General features: G+C 40.8%; 1 protein-coding gene across 11 annotated transcripts in view; it reads right to left on the bottom strand.

Annotated features, from left to right (window-relative positions):
* The window catches only part of smarca4a (SWI/SNF related, matrix associated, actin dependent regulator of chromatin, subfamily a, member 4a), an 81,836-nt gene that overhangs the window by 10,542 nt on the left and 56,497 nt on the right, over positions 1-14,797 (bottom strand). For 2 of the 11 annotated variants that reach the window (XM_043694812.1, XM_043694819.1), the window contains 6 exons: positions 12,903-13,130; positions 6,775-6,819; positions 3,444-3,521; positions 2,097-2,318; positions 1,264-1,517; positions 228-336 (listed from right to left, as the gene is read on the bottom strand). In XM_043694812.1, coding sequence (XP_043550747.1) covers positions 228-336; positions 1,264-1,517; positions 2,097-2,318; positions 3,444-3,521; positions 6,775-6,819; positions 12,903-13,130 — 936 coding nt within the window. The remainder of the gene's footprint in view (positions 1-227; positions 337-1,263; positions 1,518-2,096; positions 2,319-3,443; positions 3,522-6,774; positions 6,820-12,902; positions 13,131-14,797) is intronic. The other 9 variants (XM_043694816.1, XM_043694820.1, XM_043694818.1 and 6 more) reach the window with 6 other exon arrangements.

Below are 14,797 nucleotides of genomic sequence, written 5' to 3'. Positions count from 1 at the left end.
GAAGAAGGGCTTATGCCCGAAACGTCGATTCTCCTGTTCCCTGGATGCTGCCTGACCTGCTGCGCTTTTCCAGCAACACATTTCCAGCTCTGATCTCCAGCATCTGCAGACCTCACTTTCTCCTCTGGATTATTAGATCAGTGACACTACCATTATACTCCTTGCAAATGTTTAAATTCTCTTGACACAGTACTGCTATGCAAGTAGTCACACAGGAGCAAGTGTACCTTTATCTTCCGGAAGTCGACGGGTTTGCGGATGAGTTCATAGTACTCTGGAAGCTCCTTGCGTGATGGAAGTTGAATGAAGACTTCACTGAGCTGTCGGCCAGTACTGCTTTAAAACAAAAAAAATGTCGATTACCAGTTGTTCACGGCACAGAAGGAGTAATGTGTGAGATATACACTGCTGTTGTTGCTGATGCGACATAATCTTAGGAGCATAACACTGCCATTTCACCCTAAATAAAACACAAGCTAACCAGCTTTTAGCAGTTAACAAGCTGACTCTTGTTTTAATATCTCTACGACGTGCAGATTTCAGAATCTTGATCATCAGCTTTGAGAAGGTATGATGCAAAATAGAATCATAGCATTCTGCAGCATTTAGAGAGGACATTCAATCCATCGTGCCTGTGCCAGGTCTTTGAAAGGTATCCAGTTAATCCAATTCCCCTTTTTGTTTCCCCATAATCGTGCAATCTTCTGCCATTCAAATATTTATTTGACTCTCTTTTGAAAATTATTGCTGAATTTGTTTCCAGCACTTTCTAGGCCATGATAACATGCTGCTAATAAATCGGCTTAGTTTACTACTGGTTCTTTTGTGAATTATCTTGAACCTGTGTATTCTAGAATGATAAACGGTGTGGTACTGAGCTGTACAGAGTAGCAGTTCCCAAGCTACATCACTATATCACTTGCAACTAACCCAGGACAACTGTTGGTATACTGCCTGCACTATGACCTTAGTGCTACCTTGGCTAAGGAGGTAGAAGAGGCAACAGTCTCCTTGATCTCACTTGCTCTGTCCATTTTTCATATTAATTCATGGGATGTAGACATCACTGGTCAGCATTTGATGTCCATTTCTAAATTACCATTGCAATAGTGGTGGTGAGCTGCTTTCTTGAAATGTTGCATTCATTGGGGTGGAGATACACCAACAGTGCTGTCAGTAATGAGTTTCAGGATTTTGACCCAGTGACCATCTTACATTTTCCAAGCAGACCTCTCACTAACCCTTAGTAATCCTTTCACTAACCTGTCCTTGTACTTGATCACTGCATCTACAGTTTTCTTCATTTTTTTGGTGAGGTTTGGGGGGTTTGGTGATAATTTTTCTGCTGGTGGCCGCCCACGCTTTTTTTTCTTCTTTTCATCATCATCCTTGTCCCGGCTGCTACGCGTGCTCGTGGTTGCCATGACCAACGGTGGGTCGACATCTCTCTTTCGTTTGCGGGCTTTTTTCTGACGAACCTCTTCTTCAATCTCCTCAAGGTTGCCCTCTTCTATGGCCTGTTGGGAGAGAAAGAATCACAATGAAACCCATCCTTTTTGGTACTTTACTCAGCCAGTCAACCTGTGGTATGTAGGTGTACGTGCAATCCTGGTATGATGGGGTAGATGAGGGAATTCCAGAAGGGCTGTTTCTAATATGGAATTCAACAATAGGCACAGTTGTTCACTCATTCCTGCCTGATGTCATTAAACATAACCACCAAATACTTCTGTGACTAAATAAATATATTGAATTAGCTTATTTGGACATGTTGTGTGACATTCCAGCACAGGTGGGACTTGAACCCAGGTCTTCTGGTCCAGAGGAAGTTGGCTGAACTTATCTTGTCTGGCCTACATGTGACTCCAGACCCACAGTAATGGGGTTAACTGATCTTTGAAATGGCTGAGCAAGCCAGTCAGTTCAAGGGCAATCAGCATAGACAGAAAATACTGGCCTTGCCACAGTCTATGCAAGAATTTTAAAAAGCTGCTTGGAGGGATTTATTCCCTGGGAGATGGTGCTATATTCAGCCTGTGTTGTTTATGTGTAAAAACACCCAATGATTGGGCTGCATTCCCACGCACTCACACTCCTACCTTGAGCCACTGTTTCTCGGTTAAAGAGTCGCTGTAGTCCACCTCCTTGCGCTGCCGCGAGCCTCGGCCAAACATTTTCTCCTCTTCCTCCTCACATGTCAGCCTTTCCACCTCAGCATCATCTTTCAAGATCCAGTTTGGAAGTTCATCTTCCTCCATTAACCGTGGTTTCCGCTTTGGGTTTCTGGCCTCTTCGCGACGACGGTCCAAATCCATCCGCTAAATCGAGCGAGAGAGAGATAACTTGAAGGGTCTTCTATGCTTACATTCCCTTTGTCTTTTGAGTTTACAGCTGAATGGGACCTCCAGTGCTGCTGAATCACACATTGGTCTGCCTGACACTCCAGCAGGACCACTAAACTCAGTGACCCAGCTCCCATTCCTTTAGGATTTCTCCTGCTGCTGAGGGACATCTGCTAAGACTGTGATCCAGCATGAGGGCTCCCATGTTGAAGAAAAAAGTCACACCTTCCCAACAAAAGATTGAATGAACATCTACTTTAAAATGCCCTTCACAAGCTTGAGAAGTCTCAAAGCTCTTTGCAGCCAATGAAATACTTATAAGTTGCACAAAGCAAGCTCCCACAAGCATTATTCGTGCTAACAATGAAATCATCTATTTTAATTTTGCTGTTTAAGGTTTAACTATTGCCCCAACACATTGGAAAGTACTCCCTCCTGTTATTCTTTGAATGTTGCCTTGGGACTTTTAACGCTCATCTGAGAGGTTCTCGGTTTAATGGCTCAGCAGGGCCTCCAATAGTGCAGCACTTCCTGTGTACTGCACAGAAATATTAGCCAAGATTTTTGGACTCTGTTTTATGGACTGGGACTTGAACTCACTGAGTCTCTGATTTAGAGATGAGAATGCTACTCCTGAGCCACGGTGACATTACCTTGTGCTCCGGCAGGTAACGACAGAAACTACTAAACGACCAAACCATGTGGATCTAAAGGTCCTAGCTTCTGTACAGAGTCAATTCATTTCAGTTTGTATAGGGCTCAATACCCTGGATTTGGGTGGTGGGGAATAAAACATATAGGGTTCTTACATCACTACTCAGAAGATCACGATTGAAAGTTCATCTGTCAACATTGGCCTGACACATATTGGGCCAGCTATTACGAATTCCAAAGTTGAATACGTGGCTAACACTGACTAGGTTCATACATGAGGCAAGACTACTTAATCTAATAATCTGGAGGGCTTAAAGGCCATTGGAAACTGTAAATCAACAGGAGTCAGGGTCTACAGTATAGGAGAGTAGAAAGAAATCAGGGTAAAAAGACAATGTTGCAGTTTTAAGTAGAAAACGTATTGCTTGTGTTTTTGTCACGACATACCATGAAGAGGTCGAATTCCTCTTCGTGTCTGGCTATCATTTGATTCACTGTCTCATCATCGGGAACTTCATCTTCTTCCTATAAGCAAACAGATAGCAGGTTAAATGTTGCGATGGTGGATTCAATGGGCTGAGGTACAATCCAACAAATTCTCTCTGCAACATGAATATTCTAAGTGGTTCTGTGTTTAACTCTTGTTGTTCTTGAGAAGGGGAGGGAAGTACAATGCACAAACCAGAGAATTTTCAAATACAGGTTGAGAGCTTGATAGCCCACATCCCATTGTGAGTCCCAAGATTTGGTCTGCCTGCTGACAGGTGATGCAGAGTCAAGATTGAGCCATTTGGTTCAGTGAGAAGCATCAGGCTGTCAAACACCAACCATCAAGATACAGTGCATAATACGTACAAGGGACAAAGTAAGAAAAGGGAATAACTAAAACTGGCATGTCACCAATTGAATCCAAATTCTTTCCATTTTAAAAAAATGGACACAGCATATTTAATCAGACTTTGTGAGTAACCAAAGTTACCATTCCAAGCAACGGGCTATAAACTAGAAGTCAGTGCCAACTGCAATCTGGTTCAAGTGGCTAATCACTATGAGATTCTGAATTCAATGACAGGCAGGACAAACCAAATATCTAATCAATAAATCAAAGGCATTCAATGCTTATGATTGTGACCTTACAACCAACCAGTGGTGGAAATGCTTGCACTCACTCATGCAGTCTCTTGGAGACTCAATTCCGTAAAATACAGAAGGTTACAGATTAAAAAAATAAAGCAAACCCTCATCTTCTCACCCTGATATTGTGGTTCATATATGAAAGAGGGCAACATGGCACCATGCAAAACAGATGCTTAACAAACTGTGACTGTGACATTGACATGAAGCTGGTATCACAAGGCACACATTCCACACAAGGTTGATTTCTGATTCTCACTTTTGGTCACATTAAGGTACAGTCAGCTTTACAAATGGCACATTGAGCTTTCAAATTACACTATTGACAATTTTAGGGAAAACATTCCAACCATTATAAGGAACTGCAACTCAGTGTCTTAACACAACTTATCACAACATCTTTATAAAACTGATAGCTTGAATTGAAAATGGGGTGTGTAACTGTAAGGGCTACAACAAAGAGGTTTATATGGAGAATGAGGTATGCAACAAAGCAGGTTAAAACTGAAAGCCTTGTACTGAGGATGGGGTGAGAAACAATGAGAGGATTATGAGTTGGGAGCCTTTTACTAAGAGTGTCTGATAGAGAGGGTTATAATTAACAGACTTATATGAGGGTGCGGTGTGCGACAAGGATGGCATTATAACTGGGAACTGTATAATGAGGGTGGGGTGTACTCCTTAAGTATGTTTATTTTCTTTTATTCCAAAACATCACTTAAAGCAAAGAAACATTTGGCATGCAGTAATAAAGCAAAGGATCAAATATAAAAAGGAAAAGAAACAATGTTTTTTGGTATCTTTTCTCTGCCCTGCAATTTCTTGCCATTATTCCCACACCTATTTTGGAGATGAGATGGTTGAGGAGGCAGGAGGGGACTGAGACCTTGTCTGGGAACATGCTCACTTCAGAGAAACAAGAATGCTACCATCAGTTGCAACAGGCAGCTGATGCCCAAGGTCCTGTCCTTGAAAGATTTCATTACAAGTGTGTGGCTAATTAATAGCATGAGACCACAGGCAGGGGTTTAGTGATTTCATAGTGTAAATGTGTTGCGGACAAGGAACCATATCTAATCATCTCCTGTGAAACATCTGCCTCCCAGCAAGGCCACCAATTCCATTCTGCATCACTGCATGCTCTTAAACAACCTCTCTTTGTTTCTTTAATTATATATTATCCGTTATCACTTCTGCCAGCTTATCCCGCAACCATTTCCAGAGCTGACAGAAAAGGCCTCTGCTGGCAAGGTACAAGAGAGGAGGTGGGATTGTCTCCCTGTCCATGAAGGCAAATTTCCACCTCTTACACCAAATACCAGGAACACTCCCACTGGAAGTTGTTGGCCTAATTTCTAATAGTTCAGTAGAGGTCAGCCTGAATCAAAAACATGAAGTTTTCTTAGACTCTTACAGCACAGAAGGAGTCTATTCAGCTCATCATGCTTGTGCTAGCTCATGTTCAACAGTCAACCAAGAAAGCTAGCCTTTATTACAAAGGGATTGGAGTGTTAGAGTAAAGAAGTCTTCTTGTAATTATATAGGGCAGTGGTAAGACCACACCTGGCGAACAGTGTGCAGTTTGATTTCTTTACCAAAGGAAGAATGTACTTGCCTTTGAGGAAGTGCACCAAAGGTTTATTAAACTAATTCCTGGGATGAGGGGGTTGTCTAATGTGAAGAGATTGAGTAGAAAGGTTATGGTCCCTAGAGTTCAGAAGAATGAGATGTGAATCTATTGAAACATATAAAATGCTTAAGGGGATTGACAAGATAATTATTAGGAAAATGTTTCCCTGGGCTGGTATTCACATCTATGGGTCACAGTCTCAGGATAAGAAGTTAGCTACTTAGGACTGAGATGAGGAGAAATTTCTTAACCCAAAGGGTTGTGGATTATTTCAGTTCTCTACCAAAGAGCTCAATCATCAAGTACATTTAAGTCAAAAATTGAGAGACTTTTGGATACTAGGGAGTCAAGGGATATGGGGATAGTGCGGGAAGGTGTAGCTGAGCTAGAAGATCAGCTATAATTATGTTGAACAGTGAGCAGGCCTGGGGAGCCAAATGGCCTACTCCTGTTCCTATTTCTTACATTCTTAAATCCAATTGGTCCTACACTCCTGCTCTTTCCCCAGAACCTTGCAATACTTTGACCGTTTCAAGGTATGTATCAAATTTCCTTTTGCAAGTTACCACTGAATCTGTTTCCACCACCTTTTCAGGCAGCACATTCCAGATTTTAACAACTCACTGTGTTTAAAAAAAAAGTCTCCTCATCTCCCCTACTCTTTAAAATCTTCTTTTTCTTGAGTAAGGAAAGGTTGGTGAATGTGGGATGTGCAGAATTTCTGCAGTTTTCCCAACTTAAATCCAAAAATAAATGTAAATTAATAAGTAAACAGGCCCCCTCTGTGACAGGAGGCTCCACTGTCTCTCAACCAACACGTGTGAAAAATCTTTTGGCAAAAGTGTTCACATCTGCAGAAAACACTTGATGTTGTTCCTGCTCTTTTATAACATGATGTGTGCATAAAGTTTAGCAACATTTTGCCAAAGACCTGAAACAAGAGGAGCCCTCCGGCACAGCCTGAGAATAAGATGATGCGCAGATGCAGGTCGGACTACAAACTAGTCTACTTACAGTATGTCCTTCCGATCCTTTCACCTCCGCTGCCACAACCTCAGACTATGTTAATTGGGGAAGAAAAACAACAAACAAATATCCCATTACTTCATTTATTAGTCACCACTGATTACATGGAAAAGTTGAGACAAAAAAATGTTTTTTTTTACTAGAAGTCACCCCAGCTATAGACAAGGCCAGTGGAATTCTGTGGTAACTTCTGGTCAAGGAGGAGGCAGTTTTTAAAAATTTATTCACCGCATGTGGTAGTTACTGGCAAGGCGATAATTTATTGCTCATCTCTAAATTTGTTTGAGAAAGGGGTTGTGAACCACCTTTTTGAATACTGCTGAATAGCTTGATAGAGCAATTCAGAAGGTTATTGACAGCCAATTACATTACTGTAGGTGTGGAGCCATACGTAGGCTAGACTGGTTAAAGATGATTTCCTTCCCTAAAAGACAATAGTGAATGTGATGGGTTCTTATGATATTTAGGAGTTTAATAGTCAGCATTATGGTTGAATTCCGTCTCAAAATTTGAACTACATTTAAATTCCCCAACTGTGTTGGTGGGATTTGGACTAATGTCTCTAGATCATTAAACCAGAACCCTGGATTCCTAGTACAGTAAGATAACCCACTACGTTACTGTACCCTCAATATTTTCAGGATCATGTTCCAGCATCTCCTTAATAGAGGTTCTTGTCCCAGCATTTGATTAGGAAACACCTGCTGGAGATGCAGTTGAATGATGAAGAGGGAGTTTGGTCCTTTTGACAGTGAAGGGTCATCTGTTTTATATGAATGAAATGGATCATCTTTGAGTTTGTGAGATAAAAGCAGAAAATGCTCTAAATATGCAGCAGGGTTGAAGCGAAAGATGGTAACTTTGACCAAGCATTTGTCCAACTGTTCTAATGCTCTTTTGACTCATTGCCAGTGTTTTTGTCTGATTACGCACCTTAAGAAAGAGCTTGCATTTATATAGCATCTTTTATTAACTCAGGACACCTTAAAGAGCTTTACAGCCACTTTTGAAGCATAGCTACTGTTTTAATTTCAGAAATATGGTAGCCAACTTGCACGCAGCAAGATCCTACAAACAGTAATAGCAAGTTAATCTATTTTAACGACATTGGTTCAAAATTATGGCATGGAATTATTTATAAAGGGGAAAATGGGGGCCTCCTAAAGTGCTGAACTCATGAGTGGTCTTCTTCATCCCGTCATTGAACAGGATTGTGGCTGGTTAGACCAAGGCCAAATTTAGTGCCCAGCTCTACTTGTTCTCGCTGGTAAGCTGCCTTCTTGAAATGTGGTGCAGGCATACTCACAGTGGTGTTCATGAAGGAGTTCCAGGATTTTGACCTAGTGACAGTGTAGAAACTGTGATGTATACTTCCAAGTAAGGAAAACTCATGGCTTAATGGGTAACTTGCTTAATGGGTGGTGTTCTCCAGCACCTGCCACCCATCTCATTCTCAGTGGCTGAGGTTGCAAGTTTGCAAGATGCTGACAATGTTTGGCTCGATTTTTGAGTTCCAGTTACTGGAATTCATCTCGAAAGTGTGGCCTTCTGAGTCTGAGGTGAAAACGCTATCCATGAACCGTGGTTGACTCCTTGGGACATTTTATTACATTCATGTTATATATGCTATGGATTTATTCTCTAGAAATGCAGGCTGCTTGTTAAGCAATTCAGGCAGAGGCTTCATTTCATCTGAAATAAACATTCTCAGAACGTTTTATTCTTCAGAAGATCACTGTATTTCCATTCCTTGGTTTTTCATGTGTATTGTGACATTCAGCCCAAAGTCATCAAACGCTTTGAGGTTGGGTTCAGAAGGTACAAGTGATTATTGTGAACTGACTGCCATTGATGTTCAGAATTTCTATTGTCAAATGACATAAACAGCTGTAACTGGGCAAGGACAGTGGCGGTAAATCAAAGCCTGTTCATTGTTGCTTGTTTTCATCTACAATGTAGACCTTTCCTGTCACATTCTCGGGGTATGATGGAGGATGTCTCTATGCAGCCAAAGAGGGAAGAAACACAGCCACATTTTCCCAAAAGACCATGGCCACTGATCAGGTATAGAGTAAATACAACTGGAGCTTGGTAAACATCCACAATAATGCTTTGAGACCACAGAGCAACCTCCCCACTGTTCCTCAAGTCCATCCTAAGTTTCAGATCAATTTTGTTACTCTGATAAAGATCTTGTTGCTGAGACAGCCAGTCTCAAACATAGAAGATTAAATAATGATATAATTGAGATGTCTGAAGATAATTAAAGACATTGACCCACTGGGTAGCAACTATTTCTACTGGTTGGATAGTCCAGAACAAGGGAACGTAATCCTAAAATTCGAGCTAGTCTGTTTAGTGGTAACTGCAAGAAGCATTTTTTCACACAAAGTGCAGTGGAAATCTGGAACTCTGTCCTCCACAACAATGTTGAGGCTAGGGATTAAGAGAAAAATTCTACTTTAATAGTTTTCTTTTGTCAGATAAGGGTTGAGGATATGGAACTGAGGTGAGTAGGTGCGATTAAGGCACAAAGCAACCATGATCTAAGTAAAACAACAGAAGAAGCTCAAGGAGCTGATTAGCCTAGCCTATTGCTCCTATGTTACTTCATTACTGATGTCGTTCTTCTGTTCTGCTGTCTGCCACCATTATTTTCCAAGCGACCAATCTTCATGGGAATGCCTGTATTGCGAGTGACGGCAGGTTCAAAGGCAAACTTGAGCCTCACTGTATTTCCACCCTTGCTGTCCCACACTCATTCATTCACAAAAAATACAACAGCATTTAAATAACAGCTTTAATCAGGTAAAACATCCCAATCACATCATAGGAGTTTTATCAGACACAAGTTCACACCGAGCTACAAAATGAAACATAAGCATAGGTGACCAAAGCTAGGCCAAAGAGGTTTGTTTCTAAGGTCTTCTTAAATGAGGAGAAAGAAAGGTTCATGGGAGAAATTGCAGAACTCTACGCACAGCCATCTATGATGGAGGGATTGGAGAAGTACAGAGATCTCAGACAGACAGTAGTGCTGGAAGAGGTTCCATAGATAAAGAAGGGCAAACAGGAGAATGACAGCACACAAACTCACATACACATCCAGCAGATGTTGCTGAATAATGATTTGGAGCAGAATCCAGGACAAAACAGCTGTAACGTGGCAAGGACAGTGGTGGTAAATCACAGACCATAGCCTTGGCAGCTACATTGAGGATTCTGTTAAGCCTCCTGTTTAAATTGCCAATTGAGAAATTATGAATAATAAGACCACTCCATTACCCAGCCAAGGAGATATAGGTTAGTACACAGAGTGAACAACAGTAGCCTATAATAAGTTCACAAAGATAATACTTGGTTTCCTTTTATGATGGCACTAAGTTACTTTGCAGCTCAGTGAGTATCAACGTCTCTGCAGCTAGGTCATGTCTGATCACCTTGGTGCTCCCACTAGATTAGACAAAACATTTACGCATGCCCAAAGTCAGAATTTACTGTAATGGAATTATAATTCTGAGCTAAGATTCTGATGAGTACATTATAACTAGCACAAGTTTGAAAAGAGTAGACATGCAGCTACAACAATGACAATAACAACTTGTAGTTATGTAATTCTTTTATTATAATAAAAAGTTCCCAGGTGCTTTACATGAGCGTCAAACAAAATTGGAGTCACGTAAGGAGATATTAGGACAAGCGACCGTAAGCTTGGTCAAAGAGCTAGATTTTAAGGAGTATCTTAATGATAGAAAGTGATGTAGAAGGCAGAGAGGTGTACCTTGAGAATTCTGGAGCTTAGAGGCAGGCAGCTCAAGGCACAGCCACAAATTAAAATTGGAGCAATTAAAATCGGGAATATAAAAGTATCAGAAGAGCCCGTATCTCAAGCAATTGAGGAGATGGAGGAGATTATAGTGATAGGGAGGAAAGGAATTTGAAAACAATCATATGAATTTTAAAATAAAAAGACCGCTAGATTGTGAATTATTGCAGGACAGTGAGCACAGAGGTGAATGGGACTTGGGTGTGCGTTCAGACTCAGGCAGATATTTTAGATGACATCAAATTTACAGAAATTAGAATGTTGCTCAGCAATGAGTTGGAGTAGACAAATCTAAAGGTAACAAATACATTGATGAATGTTCCAGGAACAAATAATACTGGGAGATGCAATAATGTGGAAATGATGGCAGAATGTGTGGTTGGAAGCTCAACTGAAGGGTCAAATATGACAGTTTAATCAGTCTTGGTTCTGTCAGAGACAGGGATGGAGTCAGTAGCTAGTTTTTTTTCCTGTTTGAAGCAGGAACCAAGACAATGGCTTCAGTCTTCCCTAAATTAATTGAAAGAAATTTCTGCCCATTTGGTATGGGATACTGAACAAGCAGTCTGATAATTTAATAACAGAGGAGGAATTGAAAGAGATGGCAATGAGGTAGAGCTAGATGTTGTCAGTGTACATGTGAAACCTTTGCTATTGGATGGTGCTGCCATATGGAAGCATGTAGGTAAGAAATAGGAGAGGATTTAAGGCTTTATAAAAAATATTCCTTCATGCATAGGATGTCGCCCTCACTGGCTAGGCCAGCCCTAATTAACTATCCCTAATAGCTCTGATAAAGGTGCTGGTGAGCCATCTTTTTGAACTACTGCAGTCCTTGATGTGGTGGGGTGGAGGGGGGGGGGGGGGGGGGGGGGGGGGAAACCAAAGATAACTATGTAGAAAATGAAAAGGGATTCTCTGTCTACAACTGGATAAGTAAGAATGAAACTGAGAAAATGCAGTCAAATTCAGTGGGACAAGAGTAAAGAGGCATTGGAGGAGGATGGTGTGGTCAACCATGTCAAAGATTGAGGACACATGAGAAGGATGAGGAGGGATAGTTTATCTTTGGCACAATAAAATAGGACGTCATCTATGATTTTGATAAAAGTTATTTTGGAACTGTGGTTGGGTTGAAACATGATAGAAAAAGTTAAAATATGAAGTTCCAGGAAAAATATGAATATATTTGGGAATCAATACAGGTGAGAGAAATTTGTAGAGCAAAGAGAGTCAGTGGTTTGCAAAACTGAGGAACCATGGATTAATTTTTTGAATAAACGGTAATAAGATTAGAAAGAGAGGGACAGTACCTGAGGAGAGAGAACTAGGATCGGAGGTTGGGTGGCCGAAAATTTGTGGAAATTGAAAGAGTGAAGAGAGTTGGAATGGAGAAGGCCAAGATGCAGCATTTTTAGAGTTTTAAAATGATGAATAGACTCTGATAAATTTTTTGTCTGCAAGTAGATCAAGCACAAGTGAATTAAAGATTTAAAAGTATTAGCAAAAGATCTAGAGGGAAGACAAATAGTTCTTTTCATACATATTGGAATCTCAAACGTTCTATCTGAAAATGTGCTGGATGGTGATTCCTTAAATCATTTGAAGTGGAGCTGGACAAGTACTTGAGACTGAGAAAGTTATGGGCAAAAAGCAGAGTTGTAGAATTAATTACAACTCTCTTTCAAAGAGCCAGCACAGGCATAACAGGCCAAATGGCCTCCTTCTGTGCTGTACATTTCTATGATTCCATGAGTGCAACTGATGGTCTTGCCTTTGTTGCTATTAAACATTATTCTTGAATTTTCTTACTTGCTTAATCAGCAAATCAGCAAGTAGTTGCTTGCATGCTTGATTCAGATAATGCAAATTAAACAGGATTACAGGCTGGGGCTATGATGCTAAGATTCTTGACATTCACAAAGTAAGAAATGTCCCATCTTCCCAAATCTGCTATACAGATTTTCAGGCTTATTCTCAGGCATTGTGTGAGTTCTTCTTCATCTGCAGCAGCTCCTTCCTGCCCATCACATCAGCTCAACTCAGAACTGCCACAGTGCATTGTTTCCCAAAATGTTCTAACAGCCCGATAGCAGAGCGCAAGGCTCTGTATGAAACAATATCACATTATATGGAATATTTAGACATCATGTGGAATATCTGCACACTGTATGGAATATTTGCATGCTTTATGCTAGATTCACATGTTGCTTGTGAGTCTGTATACATTTTAAAGACACAGGATGTTACACAGTGGCTCAGATTAGGCAGAGTTTCATTTTATACTCACTTCGTCCTGCTCCTCATGTTCGAGTATAGCCTGAAGAAATGCCCGCCTCTCGTGGCTGGAGGATTTCTGATCGAACATCCCAGCCTGGATGACCTTCTGGTCAACATTGAGCTTGTATTTAGCTGCTGCTAAGATCTTTTCCTCCACACTGTTCACAGTGCACAGGCGCAGCACGCGTACTTCATTTTGCTGTCCGATGCGATGAGCACGATCTTGAGCTTGTAAGTCCTGAAACAAACCCAAACATGAAGAGCTCAGAAATGCTGCTTTTCATTTTCTTTCTTCATCAATGAGCTCCTCCCTCTACATCATATTCATTCTCAGGCTAGAAGGTGGGCTGGCACCCCAACTTCCTGGTTATTGTTGCTGCTCTTTAACTGACTAGTGGGAGGTGCAATAAAGTAGACTACCCTGGAGATCTTTTGGTATTATGGTCGAGATTATGAATAAACTGTAGGACCTTCTCACCACAAATGCACCATGTGCCACAATGCCCTGACACTGAAAATGCCAACTCACCCTGGGATCTTCCTTCTCCCACGAGTCTCCACTCTTGAAGACTCTTCCCTCCTTGAAGTGTCGACTTCTTACAATATCCTTTCACCTTGTTGCTTCGACAGAGTTATTATTTACTCATCAGAAATGAGTAACCTAACTACCTTTCTCTACCCCTCTAATTGTAGGACATTGAGTTAATAGTAGCAATACTTATGCTTCCCTGGAGATCATAGATCAGCATAGGAGGCCGATCACATCTCTGCCAGCTCAGTAAAACAATCATTCATTTATTATACAATTTGCACGTATTTTCCTTTCCAATATGCTTTTTTAAATTACTTTTGCAACTATTCTTGCCACACTTTCAGAAAGTGTTTTCTACATCACAACAACTTACTACATAAAAATATTTTTTCTTATTTCTCCCTCTCTTATATTATAAATCTTAGCCCTCTGGTTATGGATCCTGCCAATGGACACAGTGTTTCCTTACTTACTCTATCAGAACACTTCAGATTTTGAACACTCTAATAAATCGCCTCCTAGCCTTTTCTTCCCTAAGAAGTACAATCCAAGCTTCTTCAGCCTACCCACCAACAGAAGTTCCTCGTCCCATTTCTATAGTTTGTATCATGTTCTGTTACTACACTGAATAAATTAAACTATGTTCATCATAAAGTCCAAAGACCAGATCTTGAAGAGGTTAATACTGAATATTAAGAGGTCAGGCTCAATGAGTGCACTTAGCAAATTACTGAGAAGTGACAAGTTATCAGTAGTTAATGAACAGCTAAAGGTGGGGAGATAGGTGGGTTAATTACTTCTGCCTGTTTATAGCTGGATTGTAAACCTAAAAGGCAAGCATTAGCAACGCTGTTGGGTCCTTACTCAATTGCCATAGGGTAACACATTAGGCAACTGATAAAGCTTCTTTTCTATTCCCTATAGATATAATTTACAATTATCACTCTTCCTCCAACCAGGGGTGTTTCCTGTGTCTGATAGAAACAATTGGATCTTAGCCCATGGGATTTAATAGCAAATTAGCAGGTGTGTTCGCTACTTTGCCACTTTTATTGCCATCTTAACAATCCAGAGTTGATCAGTTCAAATCCCACTGGGGAACTGGATGCAATAAATCTGCACAGTAGGCTGTTACCAACAAGATGCAACTTCCTGGATTATTGTAGTAACAAACATGATTCAGTTATGCTTCTCAGGAAAGGCAATCTACCAAGCATAACCCAGTCCAGATTACAACAATCCTTCATGCCTGGTGAAGTAGCTTATTCAGGTGTAAGGCGAGTCACAATCAATGATCCAAACTCTTCCCTGTGCACTGCAGGAATGGGTGATGAATGCTGCATTGCACACACCTGTCAAATCCTCACTTGGAC

Source organism: Chiloscyllium plagiosum, chromosome 8 (assembly GCF_004010195.1).
Source record: "Chiloscyllium plagiosum isolate BGI_BamShark_2017 chromosome 8, ASM401019v2, whole genome shotgun sequence".
Taxonomy (NCBI): domain Eukaryota; kingdom Metazoa; phylum Chordata; class Chondrichthyes; order Orectolobiformes; family Hemiscylliidae; genus Chiloscyllium; species Chiloscyllium plagiosum.
This window is presented reverse-complemented; position numbering and strand designations above follow the sequence as displayed.